The 14,715-nt window shown below is 38.6% G+C and overlaps 1 protein-coding gene across 2 annotated transcripts in view; it reads right to left on the reverse strand.

Moving 5' to 3' along the window:
• The window catches only part of Fas1 (fasciclin 1), a 210,268-nt gene that overhangs the window by 5,558 nt on the left and 189,995 nt on the right, over positions 1-14,715 (reverse strand). The window contains exons 8-12 of one of the 2 annotated variants that reach the window (XM_066733657.1): positions 11,011-11,253; positions 5,509-5,723; positions 2,595-2,757; positions 2,312-2,456; positions 2,014-2,055 (exon numbers count right to left, since the gene is read on the reverse strand). In XM_066733657.1, the coding sequence (XP_066589754.1) occupies positions 2,014-2,055; positions 2,312-2,456; positions 2,595-2,757; positions 5,509-5,723; positions 11,011-11,253 (808 nt within the window). The remainder of the gene's footprint in view (positions 1-2,013; positions 2,056-2,311; positions 2,457-2,594; positions 2,758-5,508; positions 5,724-11,010; positions 11,254-14,715) is intronic. The other variant, XM_066733658.1, reaches the window with a different exon arrangement.

Below are 14,715 nucleotides of genomic sequence, written 5' to 3' on the forward strand. Positions count from 1 at the left end.
TCGAAGACACATCACTTCCGGTTTCCTTGCGAGCAACGAGCTTCATTTCAACGTTATTTTATATATCACGGCTGGGTCACGCTCTTCGACATTGAAACATTAAAATTGTAATTCCACCTAGAATCGAATCGTCCATATATATAGGCTGTTCCGCGTGTTTCTACCGGAAGTTCCAAACGGCAACCAAATTCTTATATCGAAGCGTGAGTTTTCGTTAATCGCGAAAGCCCTTCGTTGGTAATTTTCCCAAAGAAAAAAAAAATCCTTAAGGGTCTCCTTCCGAACGCACACTAATAACGCAATATATACAGGTATATATGTATATATACATAGGAATATGCACAAAATCGGGAAACTATTTGGAGTTTTGCGCTGGCCAATGAGCGCCAGTGAGCGAGCGAGCGAGCGAGCACGTAGCAATTAGCGCGGAGGGTAATCAAGAAATTTGCATTTAAATGGTGGTCGAAAGGGGCATAATAAATGATTGGGAGGCCGTAGGCCAGGATGACGCACCGTTTCCGTTTGCAGAGGGTAAAGGCTGAGAGATATCGAGTCGCAGGCTCGTTAGAGTTTTCAAGACGCTAATTAGAAAACACGGTTAAAATATTAAGAAACTTTATTTACCACGTGCTTGTGGTAGTGTGTACTACATAGACTCGCGGAGAATGGCGCGTAACGACCTATGCAGGCTCGCGCGTCTGTTTCTATATTTTCTCGTAACGAGCGGAGAGTATAGGCTGCTGCCGTGTGCTTTATCCAGCACGCGCGTATAACATTTCCGGTTGCATCCCTCCCCCCCCCCCCCCACCCTCGCTCCATCAACCGAAACTCCGATATTTACTGTCGCGTAAATTTCATCCTTTACGGCCGTTTCGCCTACAGTCTATCGCCTTTTGGACGCGATTTCACCTATCTGCGGCATTGATTTACAAGAAACTGACCGGCAACTATCACGTTTTATTAAGCTACGGACACGGCCGTTAAGTGATATTTTCCTAGCGATATTACTTCGGCTTATAGACACGCCGATATACGACAAATTCATATCACCGTTTAAGCACTTCGTAACGATAAACTTTATTCATTATAACGGGTGACCCACTCGAACCGCTCCTCGTATAGTCTACTATGTTCGTCGTTTCATAATATACGAGCTGGAAAATTCAGGGATTTAATTTTGTAGGAATGCGATATTTTTTTCGGTAGATTCTCCGAGATGATTGATCTATTTATTAAAATTATTTTATAACGTTTGTAAAAGGTGTAAAATTAATTTCGAACGCAAAAAATTTCTTTTAGCTCGAGAGTGAGACGAAAGTTTCAAGGGAAAATTTTCAAGAGACTTTGTGTGGCGAGAAAAAGGCTTGGAAAGGAGCGTTTTGCGACTGCGAACTATTGGAAGCTTGGCGAGTGCAGTGAGCGTTTGGTGTGGCGAAACGAGGTACATTCTAATTTTTCTATCGGTCCTTTTCTCATCGACCAAGCGACATCCGCCAAGCTAAACATACAAGCGAAGCAAGCAACCAGTGTATTTGCTCTCGTAAAGTTCTTCAAGATTTAATCCTACGTTCTCAAAATATTCCTACTGTGTACAACTATATATGATTATGGTTTTATATATATATAACAGTAGAAGTAATTATGAAATTTAATAAGAAAAAGCTGCAATCCTTCTATATGGCACGAGCAATTTTTACTATGATTCAGTTTTATATATATATATATAAACAAATAAAAAGGTGAATTTCGAAAGAGAAATATTGTCGAAAGTCACATGAGTTGTAGAAATGTTTTCTTATCCTATTTCTCTTTGCTAGTGGAACGAAAAAAAACGATGATCGTTTGGACGAGGGATGCTGGCTGTGTGTGAACGGGCGAAAAATTCTGCGCGCAGTGCAGCGGTGCAGCATTTTTGTTTAAAATGAATTATTTAAATGGTGTGTACTGCTGGTACACTGATGAAAAAGCGCGTGTCAGACGCGGAGGCTGCGACTATACACTCAACACACTCACCGGAAGTTTCTGGACGGATTGCGTTTTCATCGTACTTGTCATCTGAATGTAATCAAACAGATTTTCATAAAGAGGGAAGAAGCATAATTTTCACGGATTCAGGGTATTCTTTTTGTGGATACACACGTGTATTATGGTAGCATGTGTGTAAATATATATAGACATATATATAGTAAAGTAGTGTGTCTCGGTGAATTTGAAATTCCGTATAAGGAAAGAGTGTGTGTGTGTGAGAGAGAGAGAGAGAGAGAGAGAGAGAGAGAGAGAGAGAGAAGAGCAAATAAAAGTCTATACTCACTTTCGCCTTCCTCTTTGATACGTAGCTGAAGGGCATCCCTGGCTGCTGGCAGGACGACCGTACCGTTGTAATTCATTCTCTTTAGTTTGGCCATTGTGAACGGCTGGTCCGAAATAACCAGGTGTCTCTCCAAAATTTGCTTTGTCTTTCAAAGAATTCACATCCCTCGTTATTAATCATATTTCATCGGTGCTTTTAAATTATTTATTTCAATTTTAAAATGCATCCACTATTATACGTAACTGGTCTTCAAGATCATTTCAAGTATGTATGATACACTTACGTGATAACTGAAATCTTCCATGAAGATTTTTTTGGTGGTCGATGGATTAGTGACGTGTGCACGACTCCAGGCATAGTCGCGAGGGGCGAAGTAAGTGAAGCGTTTCGTTGGATCCTTCAATTGGTTGTTGAAACTGCGTCTTTGACCCAGGAAATAAGTAGAACTGCGAAAGAAAATTACGGAAATTTATAACGAGGCTTTTGAAAAATTTTGTTTGACTGTACATTTAATGATAAAAGTGATTTTAATCGTCATTAAAAGCTGTCCATCGCGTAGGTGCACTATTGGTTTAATGCACAGTTGCAGGATATTAAGGCTGGCTAATAGTAATAACTATTAAACATGAATTGCAGTAATGCTCGGCGCTAATACCAGCGCGAGCTTAAACCAAAGCTATGAAATTGGCAACGATATTGCTGGATGCGTAAGAAATAACGACTGCAACGTCGACTAAATTGGAGACGGAGCTGGACGTTGAAAAAGTCTCGAGTTTCGGAAAAACTGGGGAGTAATGGAGATAAGTACGAGGATTTTCCCTTTAGGACTTTTTTCACCCTTAACGCGATCGATCATCCACACTGCGAGTCTCGATTTTACACCTTCGGATCCACGCTTCGACCCATTCTTTTTATCAGTGTCGTTGGCTCGGATAAAGTTGCACCGGGATAAGGAAGGAGCAGAAAATTGAGCAATTTTACCAAGATTAATTTATATAAGGGGGGGGGGGATTAGAAGGTAGGAAAAAATTGCAATAAAAAAAAAGTGTAAGGTATCGTTGCACGTGTGAATTCAAAAGAGCTGGTTGCACGTATATATAATACAGTGGCGTAGAGGGGTTTCCGCAGCGGAAATCGCGGTGTGGGGTGATGGAACGCTGACGTCACCATCCAACCAGTGCATCGAGAAACGATGGCTATCGTATAAAGGGGCTAATGGTATTAAAGCCGACACCCATCGACCAATCGTTTCCTACCCTTTGCAGCAGAATCGGACCCTTTTTCACAGTGGGAAGAGTGGCGAGAGGTTCAGGGTAGGTTGGGTAAGCCCCCCTTTATACCTATATATGTACACTCTACGTACTCGTTACGTCAGCGACCCGATACTCGTTCTACCTATTAACCCAGCATCGAGTATATACGTAGCGACACATTGTAACCTGCGACGTGTGTAACACATTGCGAACCATCGATGCGAATACACTTGCAAAGCGTTACTCTCTTACAAACACGGGCGACAACTGGCTTAACGAAGTCTGACGGTCGACCGAACTTTCTCGACGCTCCACTTCCACTTCCTCTTTCCTCGTTAACGTACATCCGGTTCCCCAGAAATTCTTCAAATCCTTCTAATTTTAATCGATCGCTCTCTTCGGCTTCCTTGAAATTTCCCCGAGCTTTCTACATTATATATATATATATATATATATATATGTATTTAACTCTCGTCAGATGTATATAGTATAACACCCGCATTCGAGCAGTAACTCTCTCAGCTAGGTACCCATCCATGTTTCGTGCTTGATAAAACTTGCCAACCCGCATAACTGAAATAAAAGCTTTTTACGCCTTGTAGATATATGTATATATATATATCATTACTTTGACTGTACGAGTGCCTCCCTTTTCGAGCTTGCAACAGTGTTAAATTGTGTGTGTGTGTTCAGCGATGGAATTTAATTGCGATAAATGTTTGCAAATTTAATGTAGCAGGTTGGACATTCTTGCATAATTGTGAAGTGCAGGGAACGATGGTTCTCAGGAGTTTCTTAAGGTTTATGGGTTTTAGTATTTTGAAGATGTATATTTGCAATGAAAAGACAAATTGTCGAGCAATGATTTATCCTTGTAGAAGCTGCTGGGGATATATAGTTTCGAATTTAATCTTGCTGTTCAGCTGGCAGGAGAGTTCAGAGAGATCGTCTCGGCCAAATATCAATTATAATTTCAAATCAAGAGCTAATCCAACAGTATATACCCTGCCGGTGCAAGTTTGTCTGATTTGCCATAGCACGATTGCTGGATAGCACTTGGATTAATCTTATAAATATTTACTCGGTACAGGTCTCCTTTCCACTTGTACCAGCAGCATTTTACCAGTCGTCTCCACTATCAAATGAAATTAATCTAAATATTAGAAAGGACCGTTCATTTTCCACTAATTCGCTCAACATTTTCAACCTGTATCTATATATTTACTCTTTGAGAAACTTCTAACTCTGTTATTACAGCGAGTGTCCATTGATTCGTTTGGTAAAATTGGAGAACATTTTTTAGTAATTAGAATTTTTTAATTTTCTTTAGAATACACGAAAGATTAAATAAAAATTTCAATCTCTCGACTCAACGTCGATAAAAAATCTCGAGTCCATCGATTAAAATAGCGAATCATCTTTCTCTACAGCTCGATGATGTCGTCGGAGCACATAGCTTGGGCGGAGTTTAATTAAAATAACACAACACGCGTAGAGAGAGCACATCCAGGCCAGTTAAAACTATAAGCGTCCAGTCTTACGCTGGAAATTGAAGAGTTTTCCGCTACGCTACGCGTCTCTTCTATTAAATTTTGTAGTCGAGAACAGGCTACGCCATCTCGCCGGCTGCTCCAATATTGCCTTCTTGTCCAATTTAACGGCTGACTCTCGAAGAGTCGTGCAAAAACCAAATAAACTCTCCACTGGCCAATACTATCCAACCAGAGAACACTTCTACCACCCGCCCCCCTCCCTCTAGCCAAGCCCCTTAACAACCCTCGTGAAAACCTCTCACACGATTCTTCCGACACTTTGAAAATCAGGATTGCGAGTCTATATAGTTGTGTAGTTTTTTGCAGTGTTCATTGACCTTTCAACCGAACTACGTAGCATCGTGTTTGGATTCAGTCTCGATCAGCGCTGCTAATGCTTAGTTTTACTCACTTGAGCATCGGGTCTGTCCTGAGCTTGTCCAGGACGGTGGTGTAGGGCACCCCGAGGACCCTATCGATGATGTGAACGTATCCATTGGTAGCTGCGATGTTTGCAGTGATAACGGTCGCGTTTACACCGCCCCCCTCTACAGTGACCGTGAGATTTCCGGTTGGACCTTGAACCACGTTGAAGTAGAGCTTCTTCCTCTCGGCAGCCGTTGGTACCTGAAAGCATCAGCTGTTGAAAGTCCCTGTCACTTGATTCTTAGCATGCAGTGTCCAACGGAAGAGAAAACAGTGAGTGACGATAGTTTTGTCCATTTGGAGACCAGAATTTCTAGAATTTTCTCTTTTACAATAAAAATGTAATTAAATATCCCATGTACAATGTTTTGTTAAGAATAATAGTCGTACAAGTGATATTTATGGTATTTTGAAATAATTAAACATTTAGAAAATTAAAATACATGGTTATGAATGATTAGAGAAAAATTGAAATTGATATATAAATTGTTGGAAATGCTATACGAGATTCTTCAATTTCACGAGTATATTAGTTATAGCGAAGATGAAGATATAGATGCAAAGAATTGGAAATATAAAAAAATAGATACGACTTTTATTCTTAACAGTAGTGTATACATGTGACAAGTGTTTGTGTCTATTGATTAAAATTGCTGGCTGTAAAAGAGCAATTTCTGGCAATTCCATTATTTCAGACTCTTCGTTATTTCGATGCAATTGTTATTCGAGAGTCCAGAGAGTATTAATTCATTCGAAAGTTGAGGGAAAAGCTTGTGTGCCCAAATGGATCGTTATACTGTGTCAGGACAAAACAGAAAACACATAAGAATGTAAGCGATATTAAAGACCGTCGATGCAGTTGTTTCCTTGGCAAAAGCACACATATTGATAATGTGTTACCGGAAGTTGACGAAGTTTGTCCATAGAATTGGCTCCATACGATACTCGTGCAAACAAGCTACGTATTCGATCCGTGCACACCGACGTAAACACAATCAAGTGAGACTGTGTAGCTGTGTGTTGTGTACGTGTGAAAAAAAGTGTAGAAAAAATGGCAAGATTTATCGATAGATAGTGCTGTTAGTATGCATGTGCACCATTACACGTTCTCATCTTAATATCGTTGTGTTAGTATGCACGCAGCGAATAGTAAATATTCTAATGGAGAGAAAGGATATGTGGGGAGGGTTTGAAAGTTTTTTTGCCCTTCGATGTTTGAAATTTGTCGACCAACGTCGAGAGAGAAAAAGCCAAGAGGGAACGCGTGGACGAAACTTTCAGTTGCGTTGTCGAAAGTAAGTTTTCCTCTCGGTATAGCGTTCGTATATGATATCGCACGTGGTAAACAGAAAATTGTGATAACGGAAATTAGTAAGGTCCATTCATGACTGTAATAAAGTTGAGCTTTACTTAGCTGGGTATACGAAACAATTAAAACACACGGATTGCTATTCGTATAATGTATGTATCATATTTTTGACTAAACTGAAACTGATGGAAAAAGTGAAATAATCCGCGATAAACAGATCTGTATTAAACGCTGAAAATGTATGGATGAATTGTAACAATTTTTTAATAATTGAAAAATAATTAACAATTTCTGGGTGGTGTTAATACTGAGATTAAAGAGGCGTGGGTGTGTAGTATGAAAAATGTTTGCAACATTACTAATGGAAGGATAAATGATGGGTGTTTCGATGAAAATATGGGGCATGGATGGTAGAGGGACGAGAAAAACGTTTTGTTTTTGGTTCTACTGAAAATTTCGAAAGCTTGGTGTACTTCGAACTGAGGCGAGTGTACCTTCCACTTTTCGGTAAGCTAATATCGTTGGGATTGCAAATCGTTGCTTTCCAACCACATCCCTTTGGATTTCCGGCCATCCACGCATGGAAAAGGATCATCGAGCTGCGTTAAAGATTTTTTTCCATTGGATCACTCGAGTTTCACGAATTTACAAAAATATATTCTTGTCACTTCCGGTTAATTCCACAGCCTTCGATGTACGAGATCGATTATTCTGGTTAAACGTTCAATTTCATTCCGCTTTTTCAAACATTTCGACAATCTCGTATATCAATTTAATATACATACGTAAAGTTATAAATAGTAAGAAAATTAAATTGATAAATGAATCGAGATTGAAACTATATCTCAGTTTAATTTCTTTCGAGGGTCCTCGATTAAACTTATCTCTCGGTGTCTTAGATCGATCACGTATGGATAGAGAGTTGAGTTAAAGATCTCTGTTCTACTGGATGAAGAGAAACGTTATCTAATATTGATCTAAAAGAGCTATAAATTATAATCGCACACAAATCAAGGAATCCTTCGATGCTGAGTAAATATCTGATGGAAAACAATGATTATACCGATCAAATTAATTAAAATTCGTTACAATTAAGAATAATTAAAAATACTTTAATAATATACAGAATATATTTAGCCTTAACCAAAATCCAGATAGCAATTTATTAATTCTCTCCGCGCGGAATAGACTCGCTTTTCATAAATTTCTCACACCACCATCTTATCACTTCCGGTTAATTCCTGGAGCGTCCGATACACGTGCGATCAATTACACAGATCAAATTTCCAATTTCATTCCATTCACTTTTCAAATATTTCACGAATCTCGTATATTAATCCCACGGAATACACGCGCAAAGTTATAAATTATAAGAGAATTTAGCCGACAAATTAATCGAGGACGAAGCCACCTCAGTTTAATTTCTTTCAAGAGTCCTCGATTAAACTTATCTCTGTGCATGGCTTAAATTGAAATCCATGCGCGTTTTGCTTCAGCGGTGAAACAAACGTGTGGCTGGTCGTCGTCCAGCCCGAGAGTGCTCTTACCTAACGAGATGTGTGTGTGTGCAAGAGCTTAAAATAACTAGCATATAAAGCAAATCTCCTAGCGATAAATAAACACGACGGGCAGTCTTACCCCGTTCACGGGAAACTCTAATGCAAATCAGCTGGACTCCCAGCTTGCAGCTCGAAAATAAAAATCTACCCTCTATTTATAATATCTTCTTTTTTTTTTTTTAGCGAGAGCCAAGAAATCTCACGTACTCCGTTCGTTACAATGACAACGCGGCTGGAATTAATTTAATGATATGCACGCTCGCTTTTTGCCTGGCGTCGTTCGTTATAGCGGTAAACCGTCCGGAATCGAAAATTCATGGGAGATTCATCTCTGCTTTTTATTATAATATGATACATGTATATATATATATATATATATATAGAGTATATATGCGTTATAACGACAGTCGTTGATTCACGAGCTAAAAGGCGAAACAATCGCCACGTATCTACACATATACAATGATATTTACGTACACACAAGCATAAAACGTGGAAAGTCAGAAACGCAACGATAAAATTATTTATAACGAAGGGATGCATGTGTGCGTGCATGGATATTTGAAATTTCAATTATAACATAAAGCTCCGGCAATGGCACAGATATAAAGATTAGTTTTCGATGTGGATTCATCGACTAATGCGCGCATAACCGACCAAATGATTGCTGCTGTATCAAATTAATATTGACAAATTGTGGCCGTGAAGCGGGCGTGTTTGTAGGAGTGTGCGCGCGTCACGAGAGTCGTCCTGTCGAGTCCTGCGCTCGTACCGCGTTGTACCTCGATCAGAGCCTCCACTGTCAATTCTCTATGCGAGCGCAATTACGCAAAATCTCCGATATAGCTAATTACACTTCAATATCCATTCGACTATTTCAATCATGCAGCAAACCGATACAGGATGCTAGCTTTAATTATCCAAGCGATCGGCTCTACTCGTTAATAAATGAACGCATTGCCATAACAAACTGGGAACGTATCTGCAAAATCTCCTATCGAGCTTTCGAAATTTACGCAGCATGGATTTTATAAAATTCAGTAATAGTTGTGTATTTCAGCTTTGGGTATAAGTGCTGTATATATATATATATATATATGTGTGGGGTAGGTGTTGAGCAGTTTGGTAAATTGTATATTATTTATTGAAACAATTATCCTCGTAACGTGGAGGATTATGGAGCGAGGAGCTTTGTTGGTTTTCGCAGGATTCTGTTGAAAAAAGGATTATTGCCGTAAGTATTGATCATCGAACGATTGGATTATTTCGCAAGAGTGTACTATACGGTGCACGAGCCAATAATAATTTGCTAATTAATGATCGTTACGTGTAACGTCGTATTGCATTCCTGTACCGGAACCACCTCGATTCGTGTTAACATTTGCTTTCACGAGCTACGTTAATGTACACATTAATTATTGTAAACAGAGACTCCATCATTCTGATCAAGAGTCAAGCCTAATTTTTTTGTACTTGTGTGAAATTAGCTCGATGAAATATATGTATTGTACGATGTATTATCCTTCCATTAGTAATCCTTGATAAATCAGGTTTGAGGATGATGTACGATATCGATCGAACTTTGTTTTTAGTTTGTTATTATATATATGTATAAATAGTGTAGTACACGAAGCGGATGCAGAATAATGCAAAATGCTTGACGTAAAAAAAAAAACATTTAAGAGAGCGTATGAATGCGTAATTACCCCACTGTGTGATTTTCCGACGTATGGTTTCTTTAAAAAAAAATTTAGAGAAAATTTCATTAGTGATAACATGACAAGATGAACAGTGTTAAAGCGTATATTTATCTGGTGTATCTTGAGAACCCCTTGGAAATGGAAAAATTGTTTCGAGACTGAATAACATATATACAATCACACGGAGGATGGCCATGCCAATTATACGATCGGAGAGGGGAAAAAAATCTAAGTAAAAATGTTGTAAAAACTTTTTTGCTAGCAATCTTGGTTAAAAAGTTATTTGCAATTAAAGATTATCGATTAAAGTAGCCTTATTCTTAAAGAGAAAGATTGTTTTGATCGCACATTATAAGGCCAGAAAGATTCTGTGAATTAGAATACTACAAGAAAAACACAAAGCCAAACATCCACTTGAGATGAGACTATTGTGAAGTGGTGTGTTTATGTTTTGATCGTTTTTATGGCGCTCGCACTCGAAACTGTCGATCGGCCTTGAACCACTTCAATAGGCTCAAGTGGATGTTTGGTTTTGTGTTTTTCTTAGTATTCTAATTCACAGAATCTTTCTGGCCTTATAATGCGCGATCAAAACAATCTTTCTCTTTAAGAATAAGGCTATACTTTAATCGATAATCTTTAATTGCAAATAACTTTTTAACCAAGAGTGCTAGCAAAAAAGTTTTGATAACTTTTTTACTTAGATTTTTGCCCCCTATCCGATGGTATAATTGGCATGGTCATTGTTCATGATACACCCTGTATATTACCTTGGTGAAATTCAATTAAAATTTTTGATGAACGTTTGAAAAGCTATATATATATATGATACAGATTTGAAAGAATGATAAATCTCTAGCATATATTGGTGTCTATCGAGAATTTTGCTGAAAAAAAAAGAAAAAAGAAACGAGACTTACTTGGCTGACGCTCTTATCCTTAATTCTGTCGAGAGGAAGTCGTTCTTTCACGTAGTGAAGTTTCAAAATTTCTCGCATACGATTCTTATCTTGAAGAATCTGCTTGACTCCAGGCTCCTCGAATGCTGCATTGCTCGGTGCAAAAAGTGTGACTTCGCGCAGGTGATTTATGGTAGTCATGATGTCATCCCCAGAATCGCGTATCGCTTCGTAAAACTTGTAGACCGGTCCGTCCTCTTTTTCCTGATTGCAGAGAAGAAAATATTAATGCTCTTGTAGCCCCGGATAGGAGTATATCCTCTTGAAAAGTGAGAGACGCGCGCGAGGTTCAATTAAATGAAAAGAAAGTCAAAAACAGATTCACGCTGCGTAAATTACAAAGTTTTCTCACTTAGCGAGCGTCATTGAGAGTGGAAATTATGAGAGAAAGAGAGCGTTTAATTATGGCTCTCAAAACATAAAGTTGTGAGAATTAAAAAGCTTTTATTAAATGCGTTTGAAACTTCGTAATTAGCGTTGCGTGAAAATTATGAAATGAGGTAGTCTTCGAGGCTTAAGGATAAAAAGGGAGAAAGTCACATTATAGAGAGAGAGAGAGAGAGAGAGGATACAAAAAAGAAGCGCGCCAAGATTTGGATTAGTGGCTAGCGATTAAAAAACCCGCAAGGAATCAATTGCATTATTGCAGAATATTAATTAAATACACGTATTTTTTGCATGGTTATACACAAACATATATATACGCGACTAATTGTTAAAAGGTACAAAATATATCGATGAATATTTATGTAAAATAGCACGAATCAAGTTAAAAATGATGAGAAAGTAAAAATGAGTTCCGGCTAGGATGTTCGAAATTGAATTTACAGGATGAAAGTAGGTTTATCTCGAGGTGGAAAATTGGGCCCAAAAAAGATAAAGGGGTAAAACATGAATTTATTAAAACATTGCAGTATTAAATATACGTATAGCATGATTATATACATATACATACATACTACAATAATTGTTCAAAGATCATTAGCACGAAAAAGTTAAAAATGATGAGAAAGTAAAAATGGATTTTGGTCAGGGTGTTCGAAATCGAATTTATAGGATGAAAGCAAGGTATATATATATATATATATATATATATATATATATATATATATATATATATACCTCTCGAGGTGGAGAATTGGGCCGGAAAGACGAAGGAGAAAAACATTATTGGAAGAGAATTCGAAGGGGCAAGGCAAGGCAAGGCAAGGCAAGGCAAGGCGATTAAAATTCATTAATCTCGCGAGGAGTAGAAAGGTGGAATTAGTCGGACGCTCCTGGAATGATAGGCGGTAACAAATGTTGGATAATTTAAAGTAAAAGCCACCGAGGGAGCTACGCCCGTTCCCTATGTAAGAGCCACCCGATCGGATTACACGGTCGGCAAGGTAATTAACGAGTCAGCAATTAGCTGCTTGCAACTTGTGACGCCCGATCCGTTCCTTTTGTGTGGCTCGAGGCTCTCATCGGTCGAGCTTAACGAGGCGGCCACTATAGCCAGAGTTATAGAGACGACTAAAAACCAAAAGAATTCCCAGCAAAATGGTACAAAGGATCAAGGAACGTCCAAACCTGCCAGAATCATTCGAATTAGTCTCTCCTCGACTGTTGATACACGGGAGCACGGGTACTGTATTATTATTACGAAATGATAGAAAAAAAAAAAAAAAAAAAAATGGAAAGTGGCAAATTTTTATACTTTACGAGAATTCGTTGCACGGTAAATGAAATAAAAGTAGTACAAGTCGACGTATGGAAGAATATTTGTTGGGAGAGGTAGAAGTTGTGGGAAAAGAAGAGGAGGAGGGGGGAGACTGGTTATCGAACTGACGAACTCACGACGGGACCTCGTTCCATGTTGGAAAATGTAAATTCATCCGGTGGCACCCTTCGGGCCAGATCTCGTCCACATTTTCCGCCGTGTTCGATCTCGCTTTGGCACACGAGGAACTCATATCGAATTCGGGATCGGGAGCGGCCGGAACGAGGTCCCTCGCTCTCTCGCATTTTCATATAAAACGGGGAAACGTCGACGAGTCGGAGGCGAGCGTGGAGCGAGTCGCGCGAGCACTACCAGCCAGTAAGTAGATGAATCTAAGTAGAGTCAGCCCTAGCTCCCATCCCAACCGAATTCTACTGCGATTCTGTCTTTGCTTTCACTGGCAGTTCTCGCCGGAAAAAACAGGTCGACTCATTGAATCTCTCTCTAAGGGAAATTTTCCTAACGAGTCACTTCACTCCGGCAACTTCTATTTTACTTTGAAATTCTCAAATCTGCTTAATGCAATGAAAATTTATCTCGATCCTCCTTCCACTCGCGAGGAGCCGCTAAAAATTTACGGTGGCTTTTACTGATCATGGCGAGGTAGGTAGCTTGAATGTCTGCAAAATTTTACTCTACTGTTTCATGGATCGATAATTTCTTTTTTGCCACGTACGAAAGTCGATCTGCTTTTCACTCGTCTCGTCCAACTTTTTCGACATCCCTCGACGCCTCTACGAGGTTCGATTAATTTTATCAGAGGTGTGTGTGTGTGTGTGTGTGTATGCGGTGTGGAAGAAATAAATATAAAAAAAAAGGATCGTGTGTAATATTTACTACTGCTATATCGTTGTACATCGACTATATCGATCTTCGTGTCTCAAGACGGAGTGGGAGTTTAAGAGTGTCGTGTAGATTTTCGTAGTTCTCTGATGAGTTCATTTTTTAAGTACTTACGATGCCCTATACGACATGCAGAGTCCAATAGAGACATGCAAAGCACCACAGAATAACATCATTGAGTCAATATAAGAATATAATAAATACATGTATACAGTTGATTGAAAATAAGTTGATAACAATAAATAGGGAGAAAACGTAGGGTGTTACACACACTCTGCTTAATATCTCTTAACTTTTAATTATCACACATAAACCAAAATTATGTAACAAATATTATATTATACACATTTAAAAAATCTAAAAAAATCAATAACAAACTCGCTATATAAATAATACTTCGAATATCCAAATATCTAATTTATGTATAGCGTATATAAAATAGAATTTCGCAATTCATCGAAATTGGCAGTAACGAAAAATGCCTGCCTTTGATTAATTTCAGTATGATTCGCGAAGCGCAGCATCGGTGACGACATTTGAAGGATAGAATAAGCGTTTAAATTACCGTCGATAATTCCCAGTAATTAAAATTTTAATCGAATCTTCGTTTTGGAAACAAAGGGAGGGGGAGAGTGACAAAATAATCGTCGGGTAAGGGGGAAACAAAAGTGACGTTAAATTGCAATGGCATCACGTTCTAATGCTATATGCATCCTTTATAAAGACTGACGCTCGAACGCTTATAAATTAATATTATCGTGCATACAGGCAACGTAATGAAACAGATCGCTACTGACTATCGCACATAATATTATATACCATTTATTCTTGCTCTCGTAGCGATAACGTAATTAAATAAGCTTAATCGTTCGCTGGTAATCCAATAAACTGGCCTTAATTGTATACTATTATGGATATAACCTGCATCACTATTTTTATCGGCAAATCCAATTTGCACTGGTGATAACGTTGCACCGCAAAAGAAACTTGTACAAAGGAGGAGGGATCGCGCCTGAAACTTTTTAACGAATTGAAATGAATAATTACGATAAAGTTGCAAT

The sequence above is a fragment of the Prorops nasuta genome, unplaced genomic scaffold (assembly GCF_024137725.1).
Source record: "Prorops nasuta isolate Cenicafe-Biocafe unplaced genomic scaffold, Cenicafe_Pnas_1.2 PNAS00011, whole genome shotgun sequence".
NCBI classification, from domain to species: Eukaryota; Metazoa; Arthropoda; class Insecta; order Hymenoptera; family Bethylidae; genus Prorops; species Prorops nasuta.